The following is a 13,697-nucleotide window of genomic DNA, read 5'->3' on the forward strand; positions in this document are numbered from 1 at the left end:
TTACGTAGCTTCAAGATGTAAAGAGGTATTGGAGACATGCCCAGCTCCAACTAAATGCTTTTTCTACGCTTTATGTGACAAATCTAGTCCCACAGAAGATAGAGCCACTCGCTAAGTTCCCGAGTGTAATCGAACACCCACCACGCCCTGCTGAGCCCCAAATCAAACACAGCTCAAAACAAAAAGCAAGAGTACAAAAATGAGCCAAAATAAAAAAGCGAACCCCCCCCCCTTCCCTCTCTCTGCGTTGTGCTTTGGGGACTGCAAGCGCAAACTTGCTCGCATCTCTCAAAGCTGAAAAAATATTTGCTGTATTCTGCTTATTACCCACTACCCAATAAACCAGAACACATGCTCTCTCGCATCCCCATCTCTTTTCATCATCACCCCCACCTCCCTCACCATCCTTGCTCCAGCATTCTTCTCCTTCTTCTGCTTCCCTTCTCCAGTTCCTCTCACCTCCTTGCTCTCCGTCTCCATCCCTAGACCATTTTCTGATCCCCGTTGTCCGCCCAAGATGATCACTTGGTTGGACTTCTACCATGTTATGACCGCAATGGTGCCGCTTTACGTGGCCATGATATTGGCCTACGGCTCCGTGAAATGGTGGAAGATCTTCTCTCCCGATCAGTGTTCCGGTATCAATCGTTTCGTTGCCCTGTTCGCAGTTCCTCTCCTCTCTTTCCACTTCATCGCCTCTAACAATCCCTACGAAATGAACTTTCGCTTCATTGCTGCCGATACCCTTCAAAAGGTCATCGTTCTAGTCATTCTTGCTGTCTGGGCCAACGTGAGCAAGAGGGGCTGCTTGGAATGGACCATAACACTGTTCTCGCTCTCCACCCTCCCGAACACTTTGGTTATGGGTATCCCTTTGCTTAAAGGCATGTACGGTGAGTTCTCCGGAAGTCTGATGGTCCAAATAGTGGTCCTTCAGTGCATCATTTGGTACACCCTGATGCTGTTCATGTTTGAGTTTAGAGGAGCCAGAATGCTGATCTCCGAGCAATTCCCGGACACCGCTGGCTCCATTGTTTCCATCCATGTTGACTCCGATGTCATGTCCTTAGATGGAAGGCAGCCATTAGAAACCGAAGCTGAAATCAAAGAAGATGGAAAGCTTCATGTGACTGTGAGGAAATCCAATGCTTCGAGATCAGATATCTTTTCAAGAAGGTCTCAGGGGCTTTCTTCCACGACCCCTCGCCCTTCAAATCTTACTAACGCAGAGATATACTCTCTCCAATCCTCTCGAAATCCCACACCGCGAGGCTCCAGTTTCAACCACACAGATTTCTATTCTATGATGGCTGGTGGTCGAAATTCAAATTTTGGTGCCTCAGATGTGTATGGTATGTCGGCGTCAAGAGGGCCAACGCCAAGGCCTTCTAATTACGAGGAAGATGGTTCCGGGGGTGGTAAGCCCAGGTTCCACTACCATGCTGGGCCTGGAGGAGCAGGGCATTACCCGGCACCAAACCCAGGAATGTTCTCGCCTACTGCGTCCAAGAATCTTGCTGCAAATGCTAATGCCAAGAGGCCTAATGGTCAAGCGCAGCAGAAGCCGGAGGATGGGACGAGGGACCTTCATATGTTCGTCTGGAGTTCAAGTGCTTCCCCAGTATCAGATGTCTTTGGGGGCCATGAGTATGGAGCTCATGAGCAGAAAGACGTGAAATTGACAGTATCTCCAGGCAAAGGTTCTATTTTTATCATTTTTTTTATTTATCATTTTCCTCTCTGAACCGTTCTAGTTCTGTTTTGGACCTCAACTTGTTTTCTTTATTAATTGGGTTTTGGTTTCTCGTGTTGTTCGATGATTAATTAGTGGAGGGTCACAGAGAGGCTCAAGAGGACTATCTGGAGAAGGATGAGTTCAGCTTTGGAAACAGAGGAGCAGACAGGGAAATGAATCACCACGAAGGTGAGAAAGTTGGAGACAAGTCTAAAACTATGCCTCCAGCAAGCGTGATGACGAGGCTTATATTGATAATGGTGTGGAGAAAACTTATCAGGAACCCCAACACGTACTCTAGCTTATTCGGCCTTACTTGGTCTCTCGTTTCATTCAAGTACGACGTCATTTCCTTTCTCGGATAAGTCGGGGGAAATCTCGGCATAATCTAGCACATTTTGTCCGTTTAATTTACTCTTAACTTGTTTAATATCGATTCTGATTGATTTTGGCTGGTCGGGTGTCCGTTGCAGGTGGAACGTTGAAATGCCTGCTATTATAGCAAAGTCTATTTCCATTTTGTCAGATGCAGGGCTAGGCATGGCCATGTTCAGTCTGGGTCAGTATAAACATCCTCCGTCTTACTGAACATCAAGTCCTTGAACTAGGCGCAATTTTTTTTCCCCTTGGGGAAACAAAAAAAAAAAAGATGAAGACACTGTTCAATTCAAACCCTTGGTTGCTTAAAAAAAGGGAAAAGAGGAAATCTTTTCGGATTCCATGTTATGTGAACCTCAATTATTATAATTAATTAATAAACAACATAATGTGGAAGAGAAAGCAGGCATAAGAAGGAGGCGAAAAAGCAACGGGTCATGAAACAGGGTGATAATACTTTATGAATGTGGGAGTGATAATGAAAAAAGAAGTGTGAGAAGCAGTGATGGGGCGAGGCATGCCTAATGCAATGAATGCCTTTTTTTTTTTTTTGGGTTGACAGGTCTGTTCATGGCTTTGCAACCGAGGATCATAGCATGTGGGAATTCGACTGCAGCTTTTGCTATGGCCGTGAGATTCCTTACCGGTCCAGCTGTCATGGCAGCCGCTTCCATTGTTGTTGGCCTCAGGGGCGTCCTCTTACACGTTGCTATTGTTCAGGTTCTTGTCTTTCTCTCTCCTCTGCCCCTTCCACTCCTTTAATCTCAAAAATTTTAAAATATACGTGCATGTGCCCTCCCCCCTCCCGAGATAATCCTGTAATATTACTCGCTTATTGCTTACTTTTTAGTCCTGCCCCAAAAACATTTCAAACTATAGCTGACCTCTGTGTTTGGAATCTATTTGACCAAAACAACAGGCAGCCCTGCCTCAAGGAATTGTCCCCTTTGTCTTTGCCAAGGAGTACAATGTGCACCCTGACATTCTCAGCACAGCGTGAGTATAACTATATAAATAAATCCTCTGTTCATGTTTCGGTTCCTAACGAGTCCGCTGCCTTCTCCATTCAATTCCATTCATTAATTCTAATCAGATGGAGTTCATGGACTTCACTGCAGAGTTATTTTCGGGATGTTAATTGCGCTGCCCATAACTCTCGTCTACTACATCTTGTTGGGACTATGAAGCATGTGATGGATGATTGTCCATGGAAGCTCGGGGAAAGCTACTGCAGGAGGAATAGGGAAATTAAACGATTCAATAGGAGTCCCCGGCCGGATGAATCTTCTGAGATTTTCTTTTGTTTGTCCTTTCCTTTTTTGGAATGAATTCTCCTTGCTCGGTCGGTAAAATTGAATGTAAAATCATATGCTTTGTAGCTAATCATCTATAAAATGGTTATTTATATGTTGTTAAATTTTATAGTTGATTTTAACGTCCTCGGATTCCAAATCATTCATCAAAAGAACGAGGAAGAGAAAGCGAAGGGGCATTATATTGGTTAAAAAATGAACACCTTCAACCTTTTTACCCAACACTTAGCTTGCCTTGGCTGTTCACCAACACAAGAAATTTAATAAACTAGAGTGTTCACACCTCAATTCTTGTTGTGCGAGTGATCAATTGTCAGCAAGGATGGATGTGGAGTGTTTGGTATGCGGGCAAGTTGCTTGGAGTGTACATATGAAGAAGTTTGTAGCTTTTTAAGACTTTACGATTTGTTATTACACCTAAAGTTGTGGGATTGACTATACAAGGATAGAAAAGAGAGGGGCATTGAGATGGAATGAAGGGAAGAACAATGATGTTGAGAAGACGAATATAGTGGAAAAAGGGACCCTCCCATACAAGAAGGGTTGGGGGGTTTGATTTTGATGTGGACTGCTTTGGAATATTGGGGGACAATATTCACAATCCAAAGTTTCGCCATCCTTTTCTCTCTCACCTTTCTTCTGCTTGCTTTATTCATCTCTCCCAGCCTCTCTCTAGCTAGATATATATATATATATATATATTCTTTTTAGTTACATACGTCGCCTTTTAGTGACACCTTTCCTTTTTCATTCTTGGTTTCTGTACGGTGCTTTGCATGACATCTTTTACGACCTTTGTAAAACTATAATCTAGATTAGAAGCCTGCCCCCATTCGGTCAATACAATTCCTGGTGCGTTGTAACTTCTGATTCGAATTGGTTTACTGCGCGTACGTTCATGGCGATGTTCTTTGAAATCGACAGGCCGGGGAACTTGTGTCACCGCTTGAGGAAATACCAGTAAATTAATTATCGCTACATGCACATGTCTATGGGTTAATTACTAATTAATGCCATTATTTTATTGAATAGGTGATTGATTTATTCATTTTGAAGTTGGCCTCGCAGGTGAAATTGAAATCCCCGGAGTACTTATAGTAATAGTGGCTATCCGATTAAATGGTATGAGACGTTTCATTCGAGAAATGAAAAATAATAAGAGAATATTGGCGAGGTGATATTCCCTCAAAGTTAGTGTCAGAAATTGGAACTGAACTTGTTTTCTCCACATTTTACATAGAACTAGCCTTGAGAAATTGGGGGCAAAAAGCTTTGGAACTCAGGTTTAAAAACCTTGCACAAAGACGAGCAAACTTATGAGATCCTGTCAAACTCGCTCATTTTTCACCTAGTTAGATGTGCATGGAAGTGGATGAAGAAATCTAAGTAGAACCAACAACACTGTGGTTGTGTTGAGTTAAAAAAAATTATTTTTTCTTAATTAAGGTTGGAGAGTTGAATATTATAAGTGAAGGGAACCACATTGAAAGGATTACTCTTAATTAATTATGCAAAGATAATGCTAGGATACAATATGATAGTACCAAATATATATTACATAGTGGTAAGAGAGAGAGTGAAGAATTGAAGCTACGTGAGGTGAGCAGAAATAGACAGGAATGGGCAGATGTGGGAAATGTATATGAAAGTGGGTACCATCAAACCTAAATGAATGGAAGAAGCTTCCCGCATGCTTGGACATATGGTTCGGTCTCGTATCCAACCACATCTCGCACTCCATTATCGTCCTCTACTCCATTATCTCTACTCCATTATCTCTCTGCACCATATGTATATATATGTGTGTGTTTATTTAGCTTGCTTATTTCATAACCCTACTGATAGTATGCATGCATTTCATCCGTGTTAGGCGTCAAGATATATGTAGAATTGACATAAATACTCGTAACACTGTTCATTTTAATTATTTGAGTTGAATAATTTGTTTCGATTGCGTGTAATTAAGATTAACACTAACGCACATTAGATAGACACACTTGTCCGTGAGGGATGTGATGTTGGCTTAGCATATGTGGACATGTGAATGCATGGGCTGGAATGCTTTAGCTTGTTCCCGGGTTTCATGATTCGTCAGTTTACTTTTAGATGCGAAGAATCCACATGCTCATGCCCACGCCCACGCCCACACACGCATTGAATGGTCCCTTCACTGATCTGCAAAAGTATAAAAATTCAAATCACCCATCGAGTTTAGCCCGGAATATTCTTCGTTATTAAAGCTGCTTCCATTATATTCATCCATACACGTCTCCATCTTCTTTCCCACATCTAGTAACACCATCCTCAAATTCAAAAACACACCGCACTTTCCATCATCAATTTAATTCTCAACCTGCGATGCTAGTTAGTGTGAACTCCACGTACATGCCAGACGACGATCATACTTTCAAAAAGCGGGGGCAAAAAAACTGCATCATGAATCGATCGAGCTAGCCTTCCCATATATATTATGATGTGATCGTACCATTTTGATTTTTTATCTTGGTTTTGGGTAGTTTATAATCGGGTGCAATCTTTTATATATTTCAACATTTTTAAGAGATTTAATCCTGCTTTCCGAATGAGTTCTAAAAATAATAATTACTAGATTTTATCAAATCATATAAAAATGTAATAGAAAATGAAAAGAAGTAAACAAAAAATTTAATGGTGAAATATCACATATATTTTTGCACAGAAATTAATTAAAAAAAAATCGATGATCACGTTAAAAAAATTGTATCTCTTCAGTTTCAACCGGGAGGGCCTTATGCATCTTGATTTTTCTACAGGAGCAAATTAATTTTGCTTTCTTTAATTTATAAAGACAATAGTATTCATGAATGTCCTACCCGCACTGAACGCAGTTTCGCACTTTTGCCCATATATATGATATTAGTTTATGTATATGACACTATCTCCGCTCCCTTCTTAATTATTAAGACATTACAAAAGGTGAAAGCAAATTAATTTTGAGCGCTATAATGGAAATTAAGAACCTTAATATGTGATATATTTAAAGTAAACAAAGGTATCATGGTAAATAATGTTGTTAGGCGCATTAATAAGCCAACCTTTGAAATTGTAGAAGATCCGTCACGACTTTCTAGGTTTTTTTTGTTTTTGTATTTTCAATAATTTTGTATTTAATCCTTGCTGGATATTAAATGAAGAGAACCCTTAATTTAATTTTTGGTTTTATTTTTCGAAACTTAAAAACGTTATCGTGGCATAGCAAGTGATGTCATTATAAAATTGGTGGGTAATAGTGATCCACTGCCTCGATAGTGGATATGTGAATGCGGTGATCTATGATTAAGAGGGGCGGGCTAGATTATGATTGATTTCGTGGAGGCTTTAAAATTATTTCCACTCAGTCCATACATTAATCATTAAATACTAATTAAAAAATAAAAATCGTTTTCCCACCATCTAATCAAATTAATATCATGCTGATTAACTAGAAAATTTTCTTCTTCGAAAGGGAAATCAGGCAAGATAAATAGAGTACGAGCCAGTGCATAGGGCCACCATCTTTGATTCGGGACACCATCTAATCTGTATCTGCCTTGGAACAGAAAATTTTACGAAATCCAAGTAAATACTTAGAAACGAAATTCCACCCAGCGAAGGCACATACCTATATATAAGTATAAAACTATAAATTATATAAAATTGATCTTATACCGTCACAAGCCAGGGACACACAGAAACTGGGAAATATGGGAAGTGGAGAAAGAAAAGCGAATATGCAGATGATACAATACGACAAAAATGAGCGGAAAAAACAAACAAGAAGGGGTCGATAACCTTTGATTCACGGAGAATTGATAGATAATCACTTAAATATGAAATAGCTGGACCAGAAGACGACAAAATGGCTGAGGCTAACTTGCTAGTGATAGATAATCTCTCCATGCACAACAGCATGTCATATGTGCGCAACATCCCTGAACCCCGTTGATTATCCGTGCTCTATATACATACATACATGCATGCATACATGTATGTATAGTCATAATTTCATTTCCTCCAAATGATCTCTTGCTTTTTTACGGGACAAATTAAAATAGGGATTCAGGTCAATGGGTTTGAATGCGTCATCATGAATGTCAATTAGTAGCTCGTGCCGCTGCGATTGTATACTAGCCATCATAATAAAAATTGTTACCACTTCAATTCGCATTAGAAGCATTATCTATCTTCAAAGCCATCACATCACATCATCGCCTTCGCCATACCTAACCTAGCTTTCGACAATCATCATATCAGGCTATTATCTTATTCGCCAGACTGGGTGAGTAACAAGGAAAGAAAGCAGGCGTTTGTAGAGTGGCATGGGAGAAGCAATGAGGGTAATTAGAGGAAGAGATAAATGAGAAAGTGGGGAAATTAGAATAGAAAGGCTAAAAATGAAAGGCAAGAGCAGTCTTTATCAGAAGGATGCTAAAAAAGGGCAAGTGGGTAACGTTTTGCTTGTCTGCCACTAACACCTGCTGGGTCGGCCCTTCCCTAGACATTGCTTTGTGCCTTTCTCAAGTTTCTATTTGTATTCTGTTCTTATTTACATTTCCCCCACCTTTCCTCCTCGTTTAATCCCTCCATCATCTCTTTTTATATGGGTTTTCTCTTCTCGCCCCCGATCATTCAAGGGTTAAAGGCTTTCTAACACACACACACATATATGCACGCTTTAATTATATTATATTAATTAATTAACAGGTACAAAACTAATAACGTAGAAATTAAAAGAGCTTGAGCAAAATCATGTGTGCTATAAGAGAAAATACGATATTGATGTGTGGGAGTGTTAAGAGAAATAAAAGAAATCTCACATCTAAAATTGAGAAAATGAATATTAATAAATATGTAAAATGTTTAATTAAATGGTGTAAATTATTTTGGTGAGTAGATTACACTTAAACAATAAACATAGTTATAAAAAATCTAACTGGAGAACAGTATGGAATTGACAGGTGGGTGCCATATATCTTTTAATTGTAATCCTCAACCCTCTCGCGCCCACCACTATACATGAAAAAGAGTTGCGTGTTAATTATTATTAATGAAAGGAGAGATGTCCAAACAAATCACTAAATCCATTCCTCTTGTCGTGGCTCTCCACTAACACATTCAAAGAAAAATTAGTAACGGTTCCAATGCGGGTAATGTTTATTTTAATCAACCACAGGAGCCATTTATGAACAATTGGAATTGATTTCCTCCTTCGACTGTGGATATGGATTCTTTTGTCGGCGAGCATATTTTGTACATGCTTGCGCGAATAGCTACTGAAATGGACTTTATTCCCAAGAACTATCATTATGTCCAAGGACCAAGGAAAAAACTGAATGGGTACGTATTTATATATGTACAATGTCGTTCGTGCATGTGGGAGATATTCTCCTCTGCAATGAAGTGAGGAGAAAGAAATATTAAGCAAGCTCCAGGGCAAGTAGAGCGCCGCAGCCTCGTGCATAGATTAATTTCTTCCTATTGATCAATGAAATGTCAAAATGTGTATGGGACCGAATCCTAATAGTTTCGGCCACGCATAAGTTAAAACGAATTAATATAATCCCCGAACAACGTTATTGTCAATAAAAGGCCAATTTTATGGTCTCCATGCATCGTATATTTAGGGGTCCCCCGGGGACGGAATTCCCATGGTGATATATAGAATTTCAAGTTCGGTTGGCCCTGGAGGATGGTGGGACACTATCATTTGTAAAGCACGGCTAGCTAAACGCTAAAACTGATTACGAAGTTGTGATATTAATTCCATAAAATTGACTATATAATGTCTCATCTCTTTATGAGTAATTAGTGGAGGTCTGATCACTACCGACCCAGAAATTCTGCAGTTTCATATAGCTTTCGACACTGTGCTAAGCAGCCTTTGATCTCATTTTCCACATAAAAGCCGCTTTCCTGTATTTAAAGAAGCCACTCTTTTTCGTACAACTTTGACACGAGAGAACCCAAACGTTGTGCGCTGCTTGGCTTTCGCCCGTCCCCCCGCCCCAAATATAGAATTATATTCACCTCAAACCGGGACTGCGGCCAATTACATATCCGGTGTGTGTGTGATCCTGTGGGCCATTATATTAAACAGAGTACTTGGTTTTCGATATTGACCTATAATACCTAAGTGGTACTGATTGCAAGTGCCTGTGATTCCTTTAGTTGACAAAGCTGGAGTGCTATACATTTGATTAAATTTTAGCATCATTTATTGTCACATGTATACTTTAATCCGAATAAGATGTTCAATGCTCTGGTACGAAACTTATAATTAGACTTCAATTTGATATGGACGGACAGTATAGAGGTCCCAGTTTAGAGTTTACCCGCATCCTCTCGGAGGCTGGCTCCAGGTCCCAGACATAAAAGGACAAGATAATGAGACATGGCCTAATGGCCAGTATAGTTAAATTAAATATGTTTTATGGGCATGGCCATTAGAAAAGTGAAGGAGCGGTCGAAAGGAAAGGCTCGAGATGAATGAGCATGATGTGCTCGGAAGTTTATAACATGTCGTGATGTACATATGGGGATATATAGCTAAATAATCTCATTATAGAGGGTGCCAAGAAGAAGAGGGAGCGAAATGATGAGGGACACGGGAGGAATAATATAGGAAAGACAATGATAATGCGCCCAAAAGGGGTTTATAGGGGGGGTAATGAGCACGCGCAAGTTAATTGGTGAGGGACACAAATGAGAAGGTGCAGATAGGAATGAGGAGGTGATCGTGCATGATTGACAAGTACGTCGGGAGCAACCCGGCCACCGCGCTAATCTTGTCAATGAAGCATGGGTCGCCGTGTGCCCTCCAGACATCCGCATTGGGTCAAACACCTGAATATGCCATGTCCTCCCCCACACCCATCTGACCTATTCAGACAACTGGCCACGCATTCTGTAATCACTTTGGGCCTCCATTTGGGTTTCATGTTTAGGCCCGATCATGACTCTTAGTCCAGCAATTCAAGGCTTCCATCCATCCGACCTGAATTGGCCCGCCCCGCCATCCATCCCTTTACTTAGACAGTTAAACTAAAAAAATTGAGAAGTTTTGCATGCGGTGTTCCTGACGAATTGATGCCAGCCTCGTATTCTGGTTTTGGACCTTCGGTTTCGCCTGTTCTTCCCCCCCCCCCCCCCTTTAGCACACATTCATGTTTAATAACACAATGCCTTGTTTAACCTTGCGGGGAAAATGTTAGCCAAATAATAACAAACATCCGCCTCCATTATATAATGCCAAGTATATCATCATCGTGTCGTCGTTTTCGTGAGAGTTCATTCGTGGTGTCAGGGAACCAAAAACATTATTTTCCATCCCAAAACCAAAAATAGTTTTGAGCTTGGGACAGACAGGGAAAACCAAAAATATTAATATGTAATAAAAAGTTTAATAAACCATCACATGCAGAGACTTTAAAAATTGTAATTTTTTTAACCTGTTGAATTTTAAAATATTATATGTCATTTTCATATGAAGTCGTGCTAAAATTGGTGGGTTTAACCCACCAAAGATTACTCGTTGAAGAGAAACGTTTTTAAAATGTAAAAATATCTTAAAATTTTTTCTCTGATGATATCTAATATCTTAAATTTTTGTTTGAATAAGTTTGTCTCGAAACTTCTTAAAATGAAGTAATTTTGTTCTATCATCAGGGTTGATTGTGTGTTTGACTTTCACTATACCACATGGCATTTTGTTTTAAAAAAATTAAAAAAACAAAAAGGCAAATGTCATTTCCTCTTTGTCTTTAATAACATCAAACGTGGCACTCCACTTCTTCCACCCCATGTCATTTCCTCTCCCTCCGATCACCCCTATCCTCACTCCCTCCAACGACCCCCACCACCTTATAGCTTAGATCCAAAAACCAAAGCTTTCCAAGAACTCAAAACGAAATTTGTAGGCACTGATATTATTTTCAACTCCGGAACTCACAAATTTAACTAAAATGATCCATAAAATTCAAATCAGCAAAAACAAACAAAAAACAATGCGTGGATAATGGAGCACCCAAACTTGTCAATTCAGTCGGTGAATAATATAACTAATTAAGCAAAAATACACCACGATAGATGAAATCAACCAAATATAGAGGATTTCATCAAGTCTAGGTATGCTCACTAGTTGGGTGTGCTCTAGGAATTTCTTCGCAACTTCGATGAAGACGAGAGGTTGAGGTCGAGTTTCTTCCCCTTCATCTTTTTCAACCTTTCAAAACAGCTAGGTGAAAGGTGAAGACGAGGTTGTGTTAGATGAAGCGAACGGAGCCACAATCATAGTACAAGGAGAAATCAAAGCAGAGCTCAGAGCTCAGAGCAAAAATTGAAGCAAAATTTCACAAGCAAAAATGTGAGCAAAAATCATAGCAGAGATTTCAACACGCTTGGGATTCAACCATTAACAAGAAATCAAAGTAAAAACTGAACCTTAACCAAGTCCCTGGAAAGATGAAATTGACTACGTCGTTGTGTCCATCCAGCTTCTCAGAGGCGAACGCGTGCCTTCTCTCTTCACAATCAAAAAGTTGGTGGCTTTCGAAAAACCAGAGAGCTTTGGCGGAGAATCTTCGGTGTCGTCATATTGGGGATCATGAAAGGTGGCGATTGGGCCATTAGAAGTCCTATTTCGCTCTACGATGTGAACATGTAAAACCCTTGATCTCTCCAAAGGCTGTGATGGAGTTGATTGGTGGTTGAACAACAACGATGGAGCAGGCCGCTGAAGATGCCATGCCACAAATCAAAAGTGGCTGAGCTCCCAATCGATTGAGTCAATAGTCATGTTGAGCGACGAAGGAAATGAGAAGAGGAGTCAAGGAAGAGGAAGATGGAAAAGAGGAAGAAAATGAGCCACAGGACACATATATCTACCTTCTTTAAAAAAAAAAATGTCACGTGGCAGTGAAGATTACATGGTCAATTGCTCATTTTTTAAAAAATTGTAACATAAAATTATTTCAAACAAAAATTTAAAATATCAAATATTTTTAAAAGAAAAATTTTATAATATTTTTTCTTTAATTTTTTTACTTATAAATTATTTTTAATATATTTTATTAAAATCAATAAAAATTTTAAATGTTATTAACTTAATATTAAAATTTAATAAAATTTTGCCTCTTTTATCAAATAAATATAAAAAAATTATTTTTTTAACATTTTATAAGGATGAAGATAAATATAAAAGAATAGATAAATAGTTTTTAAATTGGACAAAAATTAATATTCTTTTTACCCTCTAACCAAAATAAGAGGAGGACACATCTTTTAGTGATAATGGATTCATTTTGATCATCTTATATTTAATTCTTAATTCTTCAATTTGATATTCCTATGGTTCATGTTTGTCTTTTAACATCACCGAACATGTTACGTGTAGAATGGGAGCCTTTAAAGAGTGTTTAGTTGGAGAGGGGAATGGTGGGAGGCATTTTGCCTCCTTCCTCTTGTTTGATTCAAAAAATTAGAGGGTAGGGGAGGAGAATTTTTTAAAATCTCCCCTCCAAATTAGGGAGATTTGGAAGAGAAGAGTAAAATTTTTCATACCTGACCAGTATATTATTTATAATAAATATAAATATACTTTTTTAATATCTCAACACTGATAAAATAAAGGTAAATTATTTTTATATAATTATTATTTTTTTTTTTAGAAATCAAATAAGGTAAACATCAAAACTCTTTTATCCCCTGAACCGAACACACTCTTAACGAGGATCGTCAATTGGGTGCTTAATGCTGATTGGAAACCAGATGATGCGCTCTAAAGCGACCGCCCGTGACACCATGTGATCCGTCCGCAGCTCCACTGACTTTCGGGTTTTCTTTTTCTCAATTATTTATTCTCGAAAGCTAAAAGGGAGGCCACTAAACCTGATCAATTACTTCTTATTTTCTTCATACTCCCTTCACTCAAAAGTTGTTTGAGGTTTTTTTGTCTTTCGTTGAAATTATTGTTATTTTACAATTTCATTGCTTTATTTATTTATTCTATAATTATATCCCGTTTAACTACCTATAATTTTATTCCTGCTTTTTTCTCTTGCACGAAGGATTAGAGGAGGATATTTTAGGGCTTGTTTGGCTTCCATTTTTGAAAATAGTCTTTTGTTTTTAAATACAAAAAGTTATAAACTTATCCAGATAAGAATTTTGAATATAACTTGTTTTTAGAACTCCTCCATCTTTGGTTTTTAAAAACAAAAAATTAAAACATTTTAAAATTATTTTTGTTTTGTTTT

General features: G+C 38.7%; 1 protein-coding gene and 1 long non-coding RNA gene across 2 annotated transcripts; one reads left to right on the forward strand and one right to left on the reverse strand.

Moving 5' to 3' along the window:
• The first annotated feature begins 224 nt into the window (after positions 1-224).
• On the forward strand, positions 225-3,530 carry LOC129320775 (auxin efflux carrier component 1). Its single transcript, XM_054966368.1, has 6 exons — positions 225-1,700; positions 1,829-2,072; positions 2,209-2,294; positions 2,676-2,833; positions 3,033-3,109; positions 3,232-3,530. The coding sequence occupies exons 1-6, from the start codon at positions 518-520 to the stop codon at positions 3,296-3,298; spliced, it is 1,815 nt and encodes a 604-aa protein (XP_054822343.1). The 5' UTR covers positions 225-517; the 3' UTR covers positions 3,299-3,530.
• A 7,812-nt stretch (positions 3,531-11,342) lies between these two features.
• On the reverse strand, positions 11,343-12,300 carry LOC129320902 (uncharacterized). Its single transcript, XR_008595846.1, has 2 exons — positions 11,884-12,300; positions 11,343-11,677 (listed from the first exon to the last, which is right to left on the reverse strand). It is a non-coding gene; the product is annotated as an uncharacterized LOC129320902 (long non-coding RNA).
• Between the last annotated feature and the right edge of the window lie 1,397 nt (positions 12,301-13,697).

Source organism: Prosopis cineraria, unplaced genomic scaffold (genome assembly GCF_029017545.1).
Source record: "Prosopis cineraria cultivar Desert tree isolate PC_DT_omini unplaced genomic scaffold, ASM2901754v1 PC9, whole genome shotgun sequence".
Lineage (NCBI taxonomy): Eukaryota > Viridiplantae > Streptophyta > Magnoliopsida > Fabales > Fabaceae > Prosopis > Prosopis cineraria.